Source organism: Megalobrama amblycephala, linkage group LG6 (assembly GCF_018812025.1).
Source record: "Megalobrama amblycephala isolate DHTTF-2021 linkage group LG6, ASM1881202v1, whole genome shotgun sequence".
Classification (NCBI taxonomy): Eukaryota; Metazoa; Chordata; class Actinopteri; order Cypriniformes; family Xenocyprididae; genus Megalobrama; species Megalobrama amblycephala.
In genome coordinates, this window is record NC_063049.1 from 42,515,908 (window position 1) to 42,537,784 (window position 21,877).

Below are 21,877 nucleotides of genomic sequence, written 5' to 3' on the forward strand. Positions count from 1 at the left end.
AAATAGGCAGTTAAAAAAATTAATAAAAAAAAAATCTATGGGGGTATTTTGAGCTGAAACTTCACAGACACATTCAGGGGACACCTTAGACTTATATTACATCTTTTAAAAACATAATCTAGGGCACCTTTAATATTTTTTTGCTCCTTTTGTATTTTACATTTACTTGTACTTTTACTTTCAATACTTAAGTATGTTTAATATCAAAAAAATACTTTTCGTACTTAAGTATAAAAAATATCACATACTTTAAAACTTTTACTCAAGTAACATTCTAAACAGTGACTTTAACTTCTACCAAAGTCATTTTCTTGTAAGATGTATACTATACTTTTACTCAAGTATGGTTTTCGAGTAATTTATACACCACTGTGTATGACAAATGTCTTATCTTGAATCGTATAAAATATCAAATATCTTATCTAGAATTCGCACTCAGCACCGCCGCTCTGTATTCACAGAGTACGCGCAATTACGAAATCGAAAGCAAAAGTAAAACGCGAGCTCACATTTGAGCGCGTTTTTCAATACCCTGTATTTTGCAAGCGGCTCCCTGATGCATGCAAATATCTCCCAATATGAAAGCTATCTTAGGTTGGGCTGTGTAGTTGTAAGCGTCTCTCAACTCTGTATCATGCTTGAAGAAACATTTGATCTCTATTTGCACTTTGAATATTGAGAGAGTACTTCGATTATGGTTGCACTTATTGCTTGCACTTAATAAGACTAAGAGAAAACTGTGATTCATTTTTATTTATACTGTTTTTATTTCTATGATCAATGTGGAAAGGAGTTCAGTTAGGAGGTCAAAAGTTGTAGAAGCTCATAATTCATCTACAGTAAGATCTGAAGAGACTCAAAAGAAATCATACAGGAGAGAAGCCAGTAGGTTGAGTTTGTGGCAAAACCTTTTACAGTGCTTGAGTATTGTCGTTTTTTACTGCCTTTGATAATTCAGACTCAAAGTAGAAATGAAATGACACTCATTACAAGACGATTAGTTATAAAAATAAACTCAGTTGTCTCGGTCTGAATCTTTCAAGTGTGAATGTGTCACTCCTGTGAATAGCTGACTTCCTCAGAAGAGGATTGACAACCGTATTGAACTGCAGCTGTTGTGGTTTCATGTCTTCCACTAGAGATGGCAAGATGTTATGAGGTTAAACTTGATTTACTTTGAACATCTGTCTGAAGCAGGTGTGAGGGAGTTGAACATTGAGCTTCACAGTATTTCTATTATCAGGGGAGCTTTAAACCAGATGCAAAAATAAATACTGGGATTTCACAGGGTTCACTGCTTGGCACTTGTGAAGTGTAATACTTACATTTGGTAGAGATATTTAACGCCTGAACATGTATTTCATGTTTAATTGGAGTTCGGGTTAGGCTTTATACTCAACATAAATGATGTTTTCTTTTTTGCGGTAGTAAAAATCACAGCACAAATCATGTTTATCCTTGTATTGAATGTCATCAGGGTTGTGTTTGTTGATGATTTTTTACAGTGAGGGCATCACACAACCTGTCCACATTTTGACTAGCATCTATAAATTGACAAGTAATTTTTCTGTCCTAGATATGCATGATTTTTTATTTGCATTTTGCATTATTTTTTCCTTGGCTCTCAGTGGAGTCCACCACAGAATTACTAGACTAAATGATAAAGAGGTATTCGATTATTGAGGTGATTATGCCGATTTAATCATGCTTTGGTGCAGTATTGTCTTGCTCCAGTCAAAGCCCAAATTACTGTCTGAAATGTGCAAATAACTAGCACTGCCATTATTTCTCTGTCATGGGAGTGTGCTTTATTTTCTGTGGTTTATTGTTGCAATAAACAAATGAATTTTCAAATTGGTGGCATTATAAAACGGAGCCTTTGTGATTGTTAAAGGAATAGTTCACCCAAAAATCATTTACTCGCCCTCATGAAGATCCAGAGCTGTATGCTGTTATTTTCACACTGGAACACAAGGAGAAATTTAATGCTGCCTTTTTTCATGCAACCAGCAGCAGTTCATAGTGACATCTATGGAAGCTCGTTTCCACCATGAAATAAAAAATAAAAAAGGTAATTGCAACTTTTTTTCTTGCAATTGCGAATTAAAAAGTTATAAAGTCAGAACTGTGTGATATAAAGTCAGAATTGACATAAACTTGTAGTTGCATGTTATGATGTCCAATTGTGAGGGGAAAAAGACTGATGTTTTTTGTCAGAATTGCTTATATTGTTTATATCACGCAATTCTGCCTTTATATCTCACATTTCTGGCTTTATATCACACATTTCTGACTATAACTCTCATTTCTGGCTTTATATCTTGCAATTCTGACTTTATATCTCACAATTCTGACTTTATAACACAATTCTGGCTTTATATCTCACAATTCTGACTTTATATCTCGCATTTCTGACTTTATAACTCACATTTCTGACTTTATAACACAATTCTGACTTTATATCTCACAATTCTGACTTTATAACACAATTCTGGCTTTATATCTAACAATTCTGGCTTTATATCTCGCAATTCTGACTTTATGTCTCACAATTCTGACTTTATAACACAATTCTGGCTTTAAATCTCACAATTCCGACTTTATAACACAATTCTGGCTTTATATCTCACAATTCTGGCTTTATATCTCACAATTCTGGCTTTATATCTCGCAATTCTGACTTTATATCTCACAATTCAGACTTTATAACACAATTCTGGCTTTATATCTCACAATTCTGACTTTATGTCTCACAATTCTGACTTTATAACACAATTCCGGCTTTATATCTCACAATTCTGGCTTTATATCTCACAATTCTGGCTTTATATCTCGCAATTCAGACTTTATAACACAATTCTGGCTTTATATCTCACAATTCTGACTTTATATCTCGCAATTCTGACTTTTTCTCACAATTCTGACTTTATAACACAATTCTGGCTTTAAATCTCACAATTCCGGCTTTATATCTCACAATTCTGGCTTTAAATCTCACAATTCTGGCTTTATATCTCACAATTCTGGCTTTATATCTCACAATTCTGACTTTATATCTCGCAATTCTGACTTTGTCTCACAATTCTGACTTTATAACACAATTCTGGCTTTAAATCTCACAATTCCGACTTTATAACACAATTCTGGCTTTATATCTCACAATTCCGGCTTTATATCTCACAATTCTGGCTTTATATCTCACAATTCCGACTTTATAACACAATTCTGGCTTTATATCTCACAATTCCGACTTTATAACACAATTCTGGCTTTATATCTCACAATTCCGACTTTATAACACAATTCTGGCTTTAAATCTCACAATTCCGACTTTATAACACAATTCTGGCTTTATATCTCACAATTCCGGCTTTATATCTCACAATTCTGGCTTTATATCTCACAATTCTGGCTTTAAATCTCACAATTCTGGCTTTATATCTCACAATTCTGGCTTTAAATCTCACAATTCCGACTTTATAACATAATTCTGGCTTTATATCTCACAATTCTGGCTTTATATCTCACAATTCTGACTTTGTCTCGCAGTTCAGACTTTATAACACAATTCTGGCTTTATATCTCACAATTCTGGCTTTATATCTCGCAATTCTGGCTTTGTCTCACAATTCCGACTTTATAACTCAATTCTGACTTTATATCTCGCAATTCTGACTTTATGTCTCACAATTCTGACTTTATAACTCATAATTCCGACTTTATAACTCTCATTTCTGACTTTATAACCCGCAATTCTGACTTTATATCGTGCAATTCTGGCTTTATAACACAATTCTGGCTTTATATCTCACAATTCTGGCTTTATATCTCACAATTCTGACTTTATATCTCGCAATTCTGACTTTGTCTCACAATTCCGACTTTATAACTCAATTCTGACTTTATAACTCACAATTCTGACTTTATTAACTCATAATTCCGACTTTATAACTCGCAATTCTGACTTTATATCTCGCAATTCTGACTTTATATCTCGCAATTCTGACTTTATGTCTCACAATTCTGGCTTTATATCTCGCAATTCTGGCTTTATATCTCGCAATTCTGACTTTGTCTCACAATTCTGACTTTATAACTCAATTCTGACTTTATATCTCGCAATTCTGGCTTTATGTCTCGCAATTCTGGCTTTATATCTCGCAATTCAGACTATAACTCGCAATTCTGACTTTATATCTCGCAATTCAGACTAACTCGCAATTCTGGCTTTATATCTCGCAATTCTGGCTTTCTCATGCAATTGACTATAGCTTGCAATTCTGGCTTTATAATTCGCAGTTCTGAGTCAGAATTGCGTGATTTAAAAACTCGCAATTGCGAGAAATAGTCAGAATTGCACAATTTTTTTTTTTTTTTTTGGTTGGAAATCGGATTACTTTGACTCCATAACTGGTATCTGGTATCGTCCCGCTCACTTATTGTCTATAAAGCACTATTTACAAACAGCTAAATTGCGGATTTAGGACAAACTTGAAACCTGGATGCTTGCATTATGAACAAACAAGACCAGAACCTCCCTTTTATTTCATGGCAACTGAACACAAATGACAAATCTCACTTTTATATGAGAACACTATATGATTTTCTCAGCATATGCGCGTCAATTAAATTGAATTCCACTCTGTATGCAGAAAAAGAGCTGCTTTTTATCTCTAATCTAATAAGATCTGTCTGGTTTGCAACTGCATACTGTCTGTTTTCAATGTTGAGCTTGAACCTATTCCACTAGCAATCAGGGACATGTTAACTCTTAACACCAATCACAGTTTTGAATATTTATTGGATTTAGGATGTGTCTGCTTGAGTTCACATCGCAGTAATCACTGGCACATGTACAGTACACTCGAACAGCTTTTGTGAATTCTACAGACCCTACATTTATTTTGTAATCTTCTTGATGGGAGAAAAGGGGCCATTTTTAAGCTCATTTTGTGTCTTTTGTTTTTGACTCGAGGGAGAATGTACCGTTATGGTTGTTTTTGCATGTGACAGTTCTTTCATCAGAACTAATTTCCACAGATCAAGCTCACAGTCTTCTGGGATTTGAATCTGTTGCAGAGTGTAAATTAAAACTGTCTTCATGAGGTTCTGAGCTTCACTCTTTACTGGCAACACAAATTTAAGTTTAAGTCAAGGGTTACACAAGATGATAATGCTAAAAAAACATCAGCTCTGTTCCAGAACCTATTTATCTGCCTACATAATCAGCATTGACTTTGAAAGCCAATGCTTTGGCCTCCACTTCACTGAAAGTATATTAGTATAACATGAATGTTTTCTTACCGAACCGAGCTTTTCTGTTTCACACTGTTCTCTCTGTTGCTCTCCTTCCTTGAGATTCACTCCAGTACTCACAATAATTCAATAACTCATTTCAGCAGTATTTCATGTAAATGCTTATCCATTTTTCACACATCATCAGTGTCCTTGGATCAGAGCCAAGAAAGGAAATTCCTTCAGATTCACTCTGTGTACTTTATTCACTGTTAAATGAACTGAATAAAGAGTTTTAAATAAAATTAGATTATATTTTTATAATTTTGTAATTATATATACATGTATATGTGTGTCTATATATTGCAAACTTACATTAAATACATTGAATAAATTACATAAAATACATTAAATTACATTAAATAAATAATAAAGTACATGAAATAAAATGCATGAAATAAATTACATAAAATAAATAAAATACATTAAGTGACATTAAATAAATAATAAAGTACATGAAATAAATGACATTAAATAAATAAAATACATTAAATCACATTAAATAATTAATAAAGTATGTTAAATAAATTACATTAAACAAATACAATACATTAAATTACATTAAATAATAAAGTGTTAAGTAAATCACATTAAATAAATAAAATACATTAAATTGCATTAAATAAATAATAAAATGTTAAATAAATTACATTAAATAAAATACATTAAATACATAAAGTATGTTAAATTACATTAAATAAATAAAATACATTAAATTACATTAAATAAATAATAAAGTGTTAAATAAATCACATTAAATAAATAAAATACATTAAATTACATTAAATAAATAATAAAATGTTAAATAAATTAAATTAAGAAAATACATTAAATTACATTAAAGTGTTAAGTAAATCACATTAAATAAATAAAATACATTAAATTACATTAAATAAATAATAAAATGTTAAATAAATTACATTAAATTAAGAAAATACATTAAAGGTCCCGGTTTTCGTGGTTTTTTGAAGCTTTGATTGTGTTTATAGTGTGCAATATAACATGTGTTCATGTTTCGCGTGTAAAAAAACACAGTATTTTTCACATAATTTACTTATCTGTATACCGCTGTTTCCACTGTCATAAAAACGGGCTGATGACTTCCTTGTTCTATGAAGTCCCTCCTTCAGAAATACGTAACGAGTTCTGATTGTGCCAGCGGTTCCTGTGTTGTGATTCGACAGCAGTTTAATGCATCTTGCCCGGAAAGGTCACGCCTCTTACCATAACGTGGAGATGCACGCGCTCAGTGTTATTGTAAACATGTCTTTAATTTTACCCTATCAATTTGAGCCGGAATCAGACCCGGTGATTGGACTGCGGGATGAAAATAACAGCGTTTCGACGACATGGCGACAAACACACTCTACAAACGCAACTCTTGTGTATTCCTGTGAGCGGAGGTTAGTCAAAAAACTGTTTTAGTGACGTCATTAAAGAAGGAAGTAGAGGGATGTAGTCCAAACTGGCCGTTCGATGTAGGCGACTTCTGTTAAATAAAATATCTCGCTTGGCATTGAACTTTGAGCTTTAAAATTTTACAGATTTTATTTATACTTATATTACACACTAACTAAAGTTTGAAACATGGGATCACGAAGAACGGGACCTTTAAATTACATTAAATGCATAATAAAGTATGTTAAATAAATTACATTAAACAAATAAAATACATTAAATTACATTAAATATATAATATAGTGTTAAATAAATTACATTAAATAAATAAAATACATTAAATTACATTAAACAAATAATAAAGTATGTTAAATAAATTACATTAAAATAATTAAAAATAAATTAATTTCATAAATTATGTAAAAAATAAAATAATTTCATAAATTATGTAAATTACATATTTACATAAACTGTAAATTAAATTACATAATTACATAAATGTTTAAAATAAATACATAAAAATTATAAATAATTAAAACTGTGTAAATTGTTAATATTATTATTAATGCCATTTTGCACATTCCTATTTTTTTTTTTTACAACTGCAATGGCTGATTGATAGTTATAATGATGCTTCATAACATAAATGGTGAGAAATATATATAATAATATCAAATGGCTGTCTTTAACTTTAGCTCAGACACACTAATGTGAATGTCACACACATTTTCCTCCACAGTGGTTAAGAGACCTTCATGTCATACTGCTGTTCACCTTGATCTTGAGGTTTTTTTTCTTTTCTTTTTTCTGTCTCTGACAGTTCAAGAGAAACAACACAGAAATGATGTTGACCCTCGTGCCCTCTCTATAAATAGCAGGCCTGCATTGTTTATTTGGTCATCACTGACATCTGAAGTGTCGTCCATCCAAATAGCCTTCTAACGTCCTTGGTCTTGAGGGGCTATTGTTTGTGAAGGAGAGGGCCAAGACTTTAAAATTGACTTCACTTACTGTAAGTTATTACTAAATAAATAGACTGAATAAATACAGCATGCAGCCAGTGATATTCACAGCTTGACTGTTAGTTGTCTTTCTGTATTTTTTATATTAGGTTTGGTCCAGTTAGTGCTGGGCGGTACATCAAATATTATATTATATCATAAAATTAGGCAATACTGTATATATCGTGATAATGTCTTGCTTGTAAAGATAGTATGCCAGTTACACTTCCCTTTTTTGTCTCATCACTTTGTCTGCATCCGAAATTGCATGCTCTTAAGTAGTTACTTATTTTTACTAAGTAATTACTTTGACTGCTAAAAAAGGATGTTCTATATAGTATGAATGTAATCTGGACGTACTACATTCGCCATGTTTCATTATCATGTGACCTACCAGCGTCAGTTCCATTCACAAATTCTCTCTCGTGGCCTCATGGGATAGTAAAGTGTCCATCGTATGCACTTCAGGATCTCACCAGAAGAAGTAGGTCATCCAGGTTTAGAGCGTGTGACAGAAACGGCCAATCAGATGTTTAATAAGTCAATACCGTTAAAACGCTGGAGTTTTCATTCAGAGCCCTCACATACTGTGTTCTGTGTTATTTTTGCATCTTATTCTTTTTTTTTTCTTTTTTTTTTTTTATAGTTCATATTTTTATTTTTGGTACCTTTTTTAAGTACTTACTGTATGATTTCCAAACTTTCCTTTTGTTAATTTAGTAAAAAAAACAGTACGTGGTTATGATGGATGGATGGATGGATTGATAGAAGATGGATAATAGATGATGGATGGATGGATGGATGGATGGATGATAGATGAATGGATGGATAGATGAATGATAGATGGATGGATGGATGGATGAGTGAGGGATGGATGGATAGATGGAGGATGGATGGATGGAGGATGGATGGATGGAGGATGGATGGATGGATGAGGGATGGATGGATGGATGGATGGATGAGTGAGGGATGGATGGATGGATGGATGGACGGATGAGTGATGAATGGATGGACAGATGAGTGATGGATGGATGGATGATGGATGGATGGATGGATGGATGGACGGATGAGTGATGCATGGATGGACAGATGAGGGATGGATGGATGGATGGATGGATGGAGGATGGATGGATGATGGATGGATGGATGGATGAGTGAGGGATGGATGATGGACGGATGATGATGGATGGATGGATGGACGAATGAGTGATGGATGGATGGATGGATGGATGATATATATGTATGTATGGATGGATGAATGGATAGAAGATGGATGATGTATGTATGGATAGATAGATCGATGGATGATGGATGATGGATGGATGGATGGATGGATGGATGGATGATGGATGGACGGATGAGTGAGGGATGGATGATGGATGGATGAGTGATGGATGGATGGATGGACGGATGAGTGGATGGATGGATGGATGGATGGATGGATGATATATGTATGGATGGATGAATGGATAGAAGATGGATGATGTATGGATAGATAGATCGATGGAGGATGGATGATGGATGGATGGATGATGGATGATAGATGGATGATGGATGGATAGATAGATTGATGGAGGATGGATGATGGATGGATGGATGATAGATGGATGATGGATGGATGATGGATGGATGGATGGATGGATGGATGGATGGATGGATGGATGATGGATGGATGGATGATAGATGGATGATGGATGATGGATGATGGATGATGGATGATGGATGATGGATGATAGATGGATGATGGATGGATAGATAGATTGATGGAGGATGGATGATGGATGGATGGATGATGGATGGATGATGGATGGATGATGGATGGATGGATGGATGGATGATATATGTATGGATGGATGAATGGATAGAAGATGGATGATGTATGGATAGATAGATCGATGGAGGATGGATGATGGATGGATGGATGATGGATGATAGATGGATGATGGATGGATAGATAGATTGATGGAGGATGGATGATGGATGGATGGATGATAGATGGATGATGGATGGATGATGGATGGATGATGGATGGATGGATGGATGGATGATGGATGGATAGATAGATTGATGGAGGATGGATGATGGATGGATGGATGATTGATGGATGGATGATGGATGGATGATGGATGGATGGATGGATTGATGGATGGATGGATAGAAGATGGATAATGTATGGATAGGTAGATAGATCGATGGAGGATGGATGGATGGATGGAGGGATGGATGATGGACGGATGGATGGATGGATAGAAGATGGATAATGTATGGATAGGTAGATAGATCGATGGAGGATGGATGGATGGATGGATGGATGATGGATAGATGGATGATGGATGGATAGATAGATTGATGGAGGATGGATGATGGATGGATGGATGATAGATGGATGATGGATGGATGATGGATGGATGGATGGATGGATGGATGGATGGATGGATGGATGGATGGATGGATGGATAGAAGATGGATAATGTATGGATAGGTAGATAGATCGATGGAGGATGGATGATGGATGGATGGATGATAGATGGATGGACAGATGAGTGATGGATGATTGGATAGATAGATAGATAGATAGATAGATAGATAGATGATAGATAGATAGATGATAGATAGATAGATGGTTGATTGATTGATTGATTGATTGATTGATTGCTCTAGGTTCAGTACACTTTAGTATAATCTGGATCCTGAAACAGAATGATTGAGAGAAACCATCATCATGTCCTCTGAACAGTGATATCATCAGCTCTTTCTCCCTCCGTCCGTCTCTCCTTCTCCCTCATTATTCAGTCTGATTAGAGATCGGGAGTGAAGATGGCGTCGGTGTGTTGAAGAGTGTGAGCACGAGCCCCAGGGGTCATTTTGCTTTTCTGCCGCGCTGCAGAACGAGCTTGAACCTTTCCATTTCTAACTCTCTTCCTGTCTGTGATTGCCTGTCGTTTATCTTCCACCTGTTTGCATGCAAATCACTTCTGCACAGGAAGTTGTTTTTGTTGTTTCCATGAAATGCGTCTGTTGACTATTTGCTTTTGTGATTGAAGTATAAATTATGCAAATGATGCATTTGTAAGACTTCACCTTCTCAACGTTGATAAGGAGGAAAAACACATCTTTTTCTCGGAGCAATATTGAGGAACAAAGCTTGACATTTCCAGTCATTTCTTCCATGATTTCTGTACAATCCAAAGTGCTAAAAGTGTTTTCCTCATTTCTTTCTTTCCTTGTCTTTCTTCCCAGCCGCAATTTCAAAACACAATCAGAAATGTAATGAAACTTGTTAAATCAGCCTTGTGCTTGATTGAACATCGATCAGTTGCCTGTTTAAGGCTTTCATGGTCTTCAGTTCCCAATTTGACATAAATGCTTGTAATTTAGACTAATTACTCTAATGATCTTTTGGAAAAGGCTGTAATCTCACAGAAGACATGCTAATATGCAGCGTGTAGCAATTTCCCATCCGCCGAATTCTCCAGAGGCCGAGCTGAGCAGAATTCTCGTTTATTTTCTTGCTTTTGATTAAAAATAAATTGGATGTTTGAGCTCTTGTTTCATGACCTTAATTTGGATCTTCATATTTGCTTATCAGACACATATGATGGTGTGATGTCACCAGAGGCAGAAAAGGATTTGAGCCGGCTGTAAACAAGTGTTTGTGTAATCAGGTGTAATAACCCTGGAGTAATTGTGTCTCACAAGTGTTATCTTCACTTTTCTTCTGGTTGAATCTTATGAAAATGTCTCCAGGTTATTTTTCACCTCAACATTAGCAGTGGGGGGAAAAATGTCACAAAAAAGAAAATGAGTTTTGCATGACAATTAAGCTTGTTTTCCCCAATGTGATGCCGATAATGCATCTAAACGTTACTTTTTTGGGAGTAATTTTCGTTATTCACAGAGGTGACTCTTTTAGATTATACTGTATTAATGTATAATCCAATATTGTACTCTTAAATTTAAAAGCACTACATAAAATATTAACAAATAAACATTTGAATAGTTTGGTTCCAAAACACAACACCATTTTGATTAATTTGAGTAAAAAGGTGTTTTCTTTACCAAGAAAGTGGCAAGATGAAAACCACTATTTTCTGTTATAAAAACATTAAAAATTCAAATCTAGATTTTGATTTTCAAAGGTTTATTTTAAAAACTGATTTTTTTTTTCCCCCCAAAATGCAATAAATCCATCAATATAAAAGTTATTTTTCATATTGAAAATATACAACACAGTCAAAGTTGATTCACATATATGACAGCCTCTGAGCTTTGTCAATACTAATCTTATGTACAGGCATTTGACTAAAAATACATCCAGTCGTCGCTCCCAAAATGAATTCAACGAGTCATCTTGTTAATGTTATAAATTGTGTCTCCGTTTGTCATTACCGATTAAATAAACACATTTGCCGAGTACACTGGTATTAAAAATGTCTTTTAAAAACTGTCCATGATTCAGTTTTGTGGATCGTGACAGAAGTTTGATGCTGTCGTGAAACAAGCAACAGCCGCATTTTTCCTCCTCCCGACTCGAGTGCCTCATCTTCTCCTCACGTAAATGATTACATTTCGATGACTTGCGTTTCTTCCCCACCGCAGAAACCACCACAGGTTCATCAATGCCATTAAAATTATTCATTTTTTTGTTTTTACTGATCACAAAGCACAAAGATAAGGAAAACTAGGATGCCGGGTGTATTCAGAGCGCCGCCATTACTGTTTACAGTGCATGGAATGGTGCGCTGTGATTGGTTGAGCGGATATATCGCATTCTGCAGAGAAGGGAGACTGGAGTTTGTCGTGTTTTAGAAAGAAAGGGAGGAAATATGACAGAAAAACGCAACGGATATCGCATTTTGTGCAAAATTAATAAATGACTTTTCAATGCTGACCAGATACAATACTGATTTTGACAGAAACTCAAATTTTTTAAAAATGGCGTTTATCGCGTTTTGGAACCAGACTCTTCACTTATTTTTTTTTATGTTTATTAGTGCTGTCAAAGTTAGTGTTAAAAATATTTAACACAATTAACGTAGCATCTGTTTTTTCCATCATAATTTGGCTGGTGTTATGTTATATGATCACGCTCTTTGTCACTCAAATGCTTTTAAACCATTCCAGCGCCACAAGACCAAAGAGAATGCGCTGTCTGTGAATGTCATGTCATGTGACACACACACGACTCGTGTGCACAGAGAGCGAGTATCGAGTTCTCTTTCACTTGAACAAACAATAGCACACAGAATAATGACAAAATGCCCATTTTGTCGAGTATTCTTATAAGAGCGGTCTTAAACGAGTTAAATAATGTCTTAAATTAATTTAAAGAGTTGTGAGAAAATGAGATGCACATCAGATCGGCATCATGTTCGACTTAAAGTGACAGCAGCCTAATAAACCAGTTGCTGTGATGTCTGTCATTAACGTTAATCAAAGGCAAATTGAGTGTTCAATTAAAAGATGTTATTTTTTTAAAGCCTAATAAATGTTGAAATTGATAGCTTTCAGTTATATTTTAATGTTGAATGTCTATAATTAATGTTTAAAAAAATCTGTTTCATAGAGATATCAGTAGCAGTATTAGTATCAGTGATACTGGCCTTCATTCATAAAAAGATGACATTAAACAAATATTTAAAATATACTGTCTTGTCAGTTGTTTATTTTTACACTGATTTAGAGAGTAACTCTGAAATTATTACTATATAAAAATATTAAAAACAGAAAAAAAAATTTTTTAATCGATTGACAGCACTAATGTTTATAAAAATTTAAAGGTATGAATTTATATACAAATTTTACAGTGTATTTACAATGATTTTTTAATATATTTTTACTAGTGGGTTCAGGACACTATAGTTCATTTATGTAAGTGAGGATAGCAAAATAAAGTAAACTGTGACATATTATACCCAAAAATCCTTCATACAGTGGACTACCAGTAAAACTGATACAAATCTGGAACTAAAAATGATTCAGACACTTTGACCTGACCATGTTTTGCTTAAGTGTTATCTGACATAATTAAGATTAATTTTTTTCTGACACAGTTTAACTCTGAGATCTTGTCATATTTTATTACCATTTTTTCAAACTATAGTGAATAAACTGTATTAATTCTAAATTTCCATATTATTATATACTGAATATTGCATTTTATTTTCAGGTGTAAATTGCATTTTAAATCAGATAATTTTACTGTAATATTTTTTTTTTTTTCTTTCTTCAAATTTGGGGTGATATATGACCCGGATATGTTCTTGTCAGATTTTCTGACCTTCTGACATTCATCCTTCTACTAAATATCTTTCAGTGATTACAGCAGACCAAACTTCCCTTAAATTTCCTGCTTTTTGTGAAATGTGGCCAATAATAAATTGGTTGAAAGGAAACAAACTGTGCAGTGTCAGTGCTTTTAGACCAAAGAGCAATATCACTTTAGAGCAGAGAGCTAATTTTGAAGAGAGACTGAAGTGCTGTATTCTGAAGTCAGGAGGAGCTTAATGTAATGAAACCTCAGCTGGGTCAGTTTGCTTTATCCTCTTCTTTTTTTTTTCGTAAATGAAACCAATTTTGAATTATTCTTTTTTTCTCTTTTTTTTGCCGTGATTCAGTTGAATTTTTCTCCCCCATGTTGGCAGATTTAGCTCTGTCACATCCTTGGCCTGTTTGTGTGCATGTGTAGTTTTAGGCCAGAAATGAATGGTAGTACGCAGATGCGAATGATTGGACAATGCATTGCATGTACGCTCTTGAGTTTGATCCTTAATACTCAAGGGGCAATAGAGTTTCCTTTCAAATATCTGTCGTTAAAGCAGATTTCATGTCTCATGTGAAGTGGTTTAAATCAACTCTGATCTTGAATGCCATTGCTGTGACAAGGGGCTCCGACTGACGTCACTTAACAAAATTACTTTATATTTAAAAACATGACTTGAATGTGCACTGTGATCGTACTCGTCAAAGGTTTAATCGACAAAGTCAAACTGTCGTCATTTAGGAATAAGATCACATGAACCGAGATTGCGATTAATCATGCATCTCTCTGAATCGTAATGGACTGCTTCTTCAAACTTGCAGTTTTATTCTGTCTTTTTACTTCCTGTTTTCCTCAGTCTTGATGTAAAAAGCCTGCAGTATGTGTCTGAGAAGTCTGAGCTTAAAGAGCACGGCCTAACCCTCTCTTTCAGAGTCACTCCTCCTCTGACTTCTTCTTTATTGTGTCTCCTCTCATCTCCCTGTGTGACCCGACCAGCCAGAGACGCTGATGAGCTTTTCTTTGATCCTGTTGTGAGATGTGATCAAGAATAGAGCTTTTAACTTGTTTGCGGTTGTGTCTCTTTACAGGTTCAGGTTGTCTGATCTTGTGTAGTCAGAGTTTGTGATAATTCCGGTTTGATGTGAGTGTGTAATGCGGAAGGATGGTGTTTATTAGGAACCGATGATAAACTCACAATTACACCAGGGCAATATAGCTAAAGAATGATCTTTTTCATCCTTTTAGTGTAGATCATGCTGTTAATGTTTTATAAAATGCTTCAGGAACCATAATTTCAGTAGTAAATTTAAAATGTTTAATTATTAGTAAAATATAGTTTTATAACAGTTCTGCTGTATCTAATGCTAATATTGCATAAATAGCATATATTTTAAGTAAAACATTTTAATACATGAAAAATACTGTGCCAGAGATGCTATATTGCTATTATTTTAATTTATATTGCCAGCAAATATATTGTGAATAGCTAAATATAAACCTCTAAGTAGTTATTATTATGATCATGGCTTTCTACTAAAGATAACGCCATTAAAGTTGAGTGCACTTAATGCATTTAATGTTTATTACATTTGCTGTGCTTTATTGTGTTGTTAATTTTCATTTGCCACATTGGAAAAGCGCTGTGGAGAGCGAGAGAAGTGAGATTAGGGGGGTTTTAGTGGGTTTTGAGCAGAGATGGAGCTCTGATGTTAAGTGAGGTCATGCTGTCCACAGTAATACAGTTCATATAAATGTCTGTATGGCCACATTTACATTACATGTGACCCAGTTATGATTTTTTTTTTCCTCCTATGTGGCACAGATCATATATGACCCACAAACATGTAAGCAGGAAAAAAGCACATGGATTCCGATATTCTCAGATCGGTTTCAGGCCTCATTCATATGTGGAAATAAATCTCATAAGAATCGGTGCATTTGTGTCTGCCATGTAAGCGGACAGATTGGATATTCGCCTGTGAGTGCGAGTTGTACGTCATTAACTCTCTGGAGTCGGGAAACGCGCCAGCGCGTTTTGCAGGATTTTTTTCACATTGCAGCAAAACAGACTTAAAATACTCCGTCATTTTTTTGTCATAGAGACATAAGCAAAATATCAATTGAAACTATAGAATGTCGTCTTTTATTTGTGTACACTCAGAGTAAAAACAAAATGTTGTGCTTTTTGCAAAATAAAAAAAAAAATAACATGATGCGCGATCTCTCGTCTCCCTCTGAACGAAGTCCAATCTGATAGTTCTCAGAAAATGAACTGTAACTTAGTGAATACTAATCACAAAAATGAGACTTATGTCTAAAAAAAAAGTTGAAATGTCAGATTTTAAATTGTGTGTCAAATCGAAAACAAATATTCTCTGTTTATGTAAACTGTATGAAAAGAGAGCCATGTCAGAAGTCCGTGATTCAGCTCATTATCCGCTAATGCGGCCACGCCCACGGAGCCAGCGCTATTCAGACGCAAATTGTCAATACATGCATTCATCGTCTCAATCGTGTATTTATTGTCTTGAAAAGTGTTTTGCATAGCCATAGTTGGCGATCTCTGGAAGCCTCTGTTAGTTCCTGGAATGTCACATGGTCTGTTCTTCTTTAGATTAATTTGTGGACTAAAGGTGTACAGAGCGCCCTCCGGCTGCAAGTATGAATTGAAAACACAGTATCCAGTGCTCATAGTGATGACAATAAATATTTAATAAATATTACTCCTCTGTATACAAACTTGACATAAACATATGAGAATCCATCAATATTTATATTGCATGCTTTTAAGCTAAAAGCCTATATGAAATGCCATAGAGGTAACAAAACTGTTCAGACACTTTGCATCACAGAAATACATTATATTTTAAAGTATATAATAGAATACCATTATTTTAAATTGTAATAATATTTCACAGTATTGCTGTTTTTTCTGCATGTTTGATATATACCATGATGAGCTGAGACATGATCACAGAGGGTTTTTTCACAGCCTACCTGACTGAAAGAGCTCATTATTATGCAAGTCATTAAAGGTCATTATGTGAATCTTTTGTCTTCTCAGGTGTGAATCACAGCATTATTCATGATGATTCATACCTCCACGCATACTGTGTTTCTTGACAAAAAGTGTCTTACAAAATTTAAATCTCTCTATTGTTTTATATGAGTGAGTAGGCAGGATAATTTTTACATCATTTTGAAGCAAAAACTCTAGTCTACAATCTCCAATACCCAGAAGTCTTGTGAACACAGATTTAATATTATTTTTTTGGCCTTATTTCAGTGACTTAAGTTTTTTGTTTTTTCAATAACCACGCATAAACGTTATTCCTTCAAAAATACAAACATGTACATACATGTTCCTCACATATTATTGTAGCCTAGTTTGTGCTGAATACAGTGTAATGACACTTTTTCCATTAATATGTTTATGAACAACTGAAAAAAGCACAAATGTCAGGGCATGTCAAAACTTCTCCAGGGCCCCAAATCAGCCTCAGACTCCAGAGGGTTAGAGCGAAACTGGCAAATGACGTCAACTCAGGTGCACAATAGCCACGATCACATGACTCTTTAGTGGCGCAATGGAGGACGAAGGCTCAACCCTGTGTTTTGCTGAACTTTAAAGATGGTGTGGAAAGCAAAAGCTTGTATTATTGCAAATTGCGCCATTTTTACTTCCTTTTCAGTACGTCTACCTTGTGTTGTTTTGCCAAGTGTGTAGGGTAAATTCAGATCTCAGATATCGGTCACTATTAAAGGGGACCTATTATGCCCATTTTACAAGATGTAATATAAGTCTCTGGTGTAATGATCACTGTTGCCATCAGCCATCTGCTATAATATGGACAATGAGCAAACAGAGGTGCAACACTCATTTATGCTCTCAAATTTACCAACTAACTGAAAGGTAATATTTAAAAAAAAAAAAATGTCCAGGTGGCATTTCACCTCAAAATCTAAAAGAATTTATTTAATTTACTGTATTTCATAAAAATGTAGAGTTTAAATGATGCATACAGTAAATGCTTGCTTTTCAAGTTAAAACATGCATAATTGTCATGTAAATAATGTGACAGTGCAACAAAAAAATCTTTACATTTTAATATAGGCTTAATTTTCATCAAGCAAAACATAATTTATTTATTTATTTTGCTTTTGGGGTGAAATATGGACATTTTGTGTGTCATTTCAGTGACATTTTGAGCTGTACAACATTTTCACATCACCTCATTAAAGAGAAATCGGACTCTTGTTAACAAACACAAGCCCTCGTGGTCACTCAAGCCTTCGATTTGCCCTGGATGTTTTCTCTTCCATCACTTTGACTCTATTATGTCCTTTTCTTCACTAGCAGTGTCTACATCAACTGTATGTCAATATTTGTGGCACTCCGTGTCAAATTAATTCAGCAGTTTGTCCGCATTAAAGCTGTCGACAATTTAAATGGTCAGGACATCTCTCCATTGTTAATTTCCAGTGAAGCCGTCCTATTGTCTGTAGTCTAATATCTCGTCTAATACTAGAAATCAAATGTTTACCTGTGAACACTAGGTTTCTGCTGGACACACATGGTGTGATTGATTTATTATAAATTAGAAGCTAATTAAAAATGTAAATATCATGTTAGATGATAGAAAATTTATATCTATCTCTGGCTGTGCTTTTTTAAGAATTATTTATTGTATTTTATAAGTTAAGTGAAATGTGAAAACAGTTATAAACGTAATAGACCTGGTATAGTTTTTTGCACCTGTTTGCTCTTTGGCTGTTATTTGCAGTGTGTTTAAATTCAGTTTTCATCTAAAGGAAGGATTAGATGTGAATTGCTCAAAAGGAAATCACGTTTTTAGATTTTACAGAGGAAGAAGAAAAAGATAAAAAAACAAACCATTATGGAAAATAAGACTGGCTTTAAATATGCATGCAAATTTCATTAGGTCATTTAGATGGAGTCTGTTTTATTTGTGCGTGTCAGCACCGCCCTCAGTCTGGTATCGCTTTTCATATGCAGGCCATGAAAAATCACAAATTATTTTTGCTTGTCAGTCGGTGTGATTCGCTGTAATGCAGATGCACCCTAAGCGATAATGATGCTGACATTTGCATTCTGTAGGAGAAGCATATCGGTGCACTGATACAAGAATTATACTGTGTGTGTTTGTGTGTGTGTGTGTGTGTGTGTGTGTGTGTGTGTGTGTGTGTGTGTGTGTGTGTGTGTGTGTGTGTGTGTGTGTGTGTGTGTGTGTGTGTGTGTCATGTCTTTCTTTTTTTAATCTTTCTTGTTCTCAAGATTAAAGAAGCTTTGATAGAAGAAGCTTTCTTATGATAAAAAGTGTTTAGACGGCTATAGCACTGTAGAAAAATCAGTGGTATTCAACTATTTTATATATATATATATATATATATATATATATATATATATATATATAACAAATAAACTTAATTGGAGGGAAATATTCTTAATTGTCATGAAAATTGTCATAATGCAAAAAAAATCTTAAACAGCCTTGATTTTTTTTTTTTTTTTTTTTAAGACAAATATTTTTATGTATGTATGTTACGTATATTATATATTTATAAATATAGTTATATAGTAAAGTATTGGGATTGGGACATGTTCTTGACATGATTTATTTATATTTATTTATTTATTTATTTACATATAATTTGTATAAATGTAAAACTGTAAAACAAAAAACATAATAATGTATAAATATATAAATATTTAAATCATATATCTTAGTTTTTTGGCATTTCTTAATTAAAGGAAAATATGCTTAATTGTTATGAAAATTGTCAATGCAAAAGATCATCTTAATCAGATTTTCTTTTAAGAAAAATATTTTCTTATTTAGTAAATATATAAAAATATAGCATTCATTTATTTTAAATACAACAATTTAATTTTCATTTATAATGTTTTATTGTGTATATATATATATATATATATATATATATATATATATATATATATATATATATATATATATATATATATATATATATATATATATATATATATATATATATATATATTTTTTTTTTTTTTTTTTTTTTAAATCTGAATAAATGTAAAAGAAACAAAAAAAAACAAGAGCCATCATGTTAATATTTTACAATTTAAATCATATGTCTGTTTTTGTTTTGTTTTTTTGTTTTTTTGCATTATAATAATACTTAATTGGAGGAAAATTTTATTATATATCATAATGCAAAACAAATCTCAATGGCCTTAAACATAGGCTTGATTTTCTTTTAAGAAAAATATTTTCTTATTTAGTAAGTATACATATACATAAATAAAGCTCTATATTATATTATGATTTGGCTTTGATAAAAGAAGCTTTGTCATGATAAAAGTGTTTAGATGCCCATAGCATTGAAGAAAAATCAGTGGGATTCATTTATTTTAAATACAATTATTTTATTTTAAATATAAATGTATAAATCTATGGCATTTTAATAATATTTAATTGAAGGAAAATATTCTTAATTGTCATGAAAATTGTCATCATGCCAAAAAAAAAAAAAAAAAAAAATCTTAAACATCACCTTGTTCTATAATAGTTCTATAGTAAAATATGATTGGGACATGTTCTTGACCGGTGTCGTCAGATTTACCCATGCATGTAAACACACACTTACACATGCACACAGCAAATGTGGTGTGTGAGAGTGTGATTGCAGTTGATGGTCTGTGATGCTGCTATTGTCTTTCAGCCTCAGTGTCTCTCACCGTCCATCACCAGAGACTCTACTGAGCAGCGATGCCAGAACACAAGATATAAATGATAGATGCGCTTGTCTGCCACCTTCGTACGAGGCTGTTGCTTCATTCATAGTTTGCATAGACATTAACGACACAGGACACGTCGCAGCTGGAGCTCAAGCATGTTTTCTTAGATGCTTTTGTTTTTCTCTCTGTTGGCCATTTGCATTATTAGTGATAGATTTGGCTGAACGGATTATGTTTGTTTGATTCTGGTGTGTGTGCATTGAAAATGTACTGATTGTTCCTCATGTTGTTTGTCAGATATGGAGTCAGCGGAGAGGCTGGTGTCCCCGACCTCCAGTCAGACCTCTATAAGAGCTGCGGCAAACCCAGAAGTATCGTCGCCAACAACACACAGCAAGAGCGGTAAGAAAACACCCAGGTATATCAAACACAGAAAGCTATGAGCTGATCACACCCCTCGACAAGATCTGCTCCCTCTGGTTACTGTTTCTCTCTCAGACGCGCTTTATAAAACATGCCATAGGAATGATCAGGAGATTTCAGTAAACTGCATGATTTTAAAGGATTAGTTCACTTTAGAATTAAAATTTCCTGATAATTTACTCACCCCCATTTCATCCAAGATGTTTATGTCTTTCTTTCTTCAGTCAAAAAGAAATGAAGGTTTTTGAGGAAAACATTCCAGGATTTTTCTCCATATAGTGGACTTCACTGGGGTTCAACGGGTTGAAGGTCCAAATGATCCCAGACGAGGAATAAGGGTCTTATCTAGTGAAACAATCGGTCATTTACTTAAAAAAAATAAAAAATATATACTTTTTAATCACAAATGCTCGTCTTGCACTGCTCTGCGATGCGGCATGCATTATGTAATCACATTGGAAAGATCATGCGTGACGTAGACTGAAGTACCGATCCAGTGTCTAAGTCAGACAAATCAAAGACTAAGTCAAATGGCCTTTACAAAAAAGGTAAAACAACGATGTCGGATGATTTTGAAGTTGGAGGAGAAAATGAGATGGAGTTTTTCGCCCTAACACATCCCGCGTGACCTTTCCAACATGATTACGTAATGCGTGGCGCACCACAGAGCAGTGCGAGACGAGCATTTGTGTTTAAAATGTATATACATTTTAATTTTTTTAGAAAATGACTGATGGTTTCTCTAGATAAGAGTCT

At 33.9% G+C, this 21,877-nt stretch overlaps 1 protein-coding gene across 8 annotated transcripts in view; it reads left to right on the forward strand.

Moving 5' to 3' along the window:
- Positions 1 to 21,877, forward strand: part of LOC125270772 (bromodomain adjacent to zinc finger domain protein 2B) — a 114,206-nt gene that overhangs the window by 39,407 nt on the left and 52,922 nt on the right. For all 8 annotated transcript variants that reach the window (XM_048194696.1, XM_048194701.1, XM_048194699.1 and 5 more), the window contains exon 3: positions 20,996 to 21,100. In XM_048194696.1, coding sequence (XP_048050653.1) covers positions 20,998 to 21,100 — 103 coding nt within the window. In that variant the 5' untranslated portion in view covers positions 20,996 to 20,997. The remainder of the gene's footprint in view (positions 1 to 20,995; positions 21,101 to 21,877) is intronic.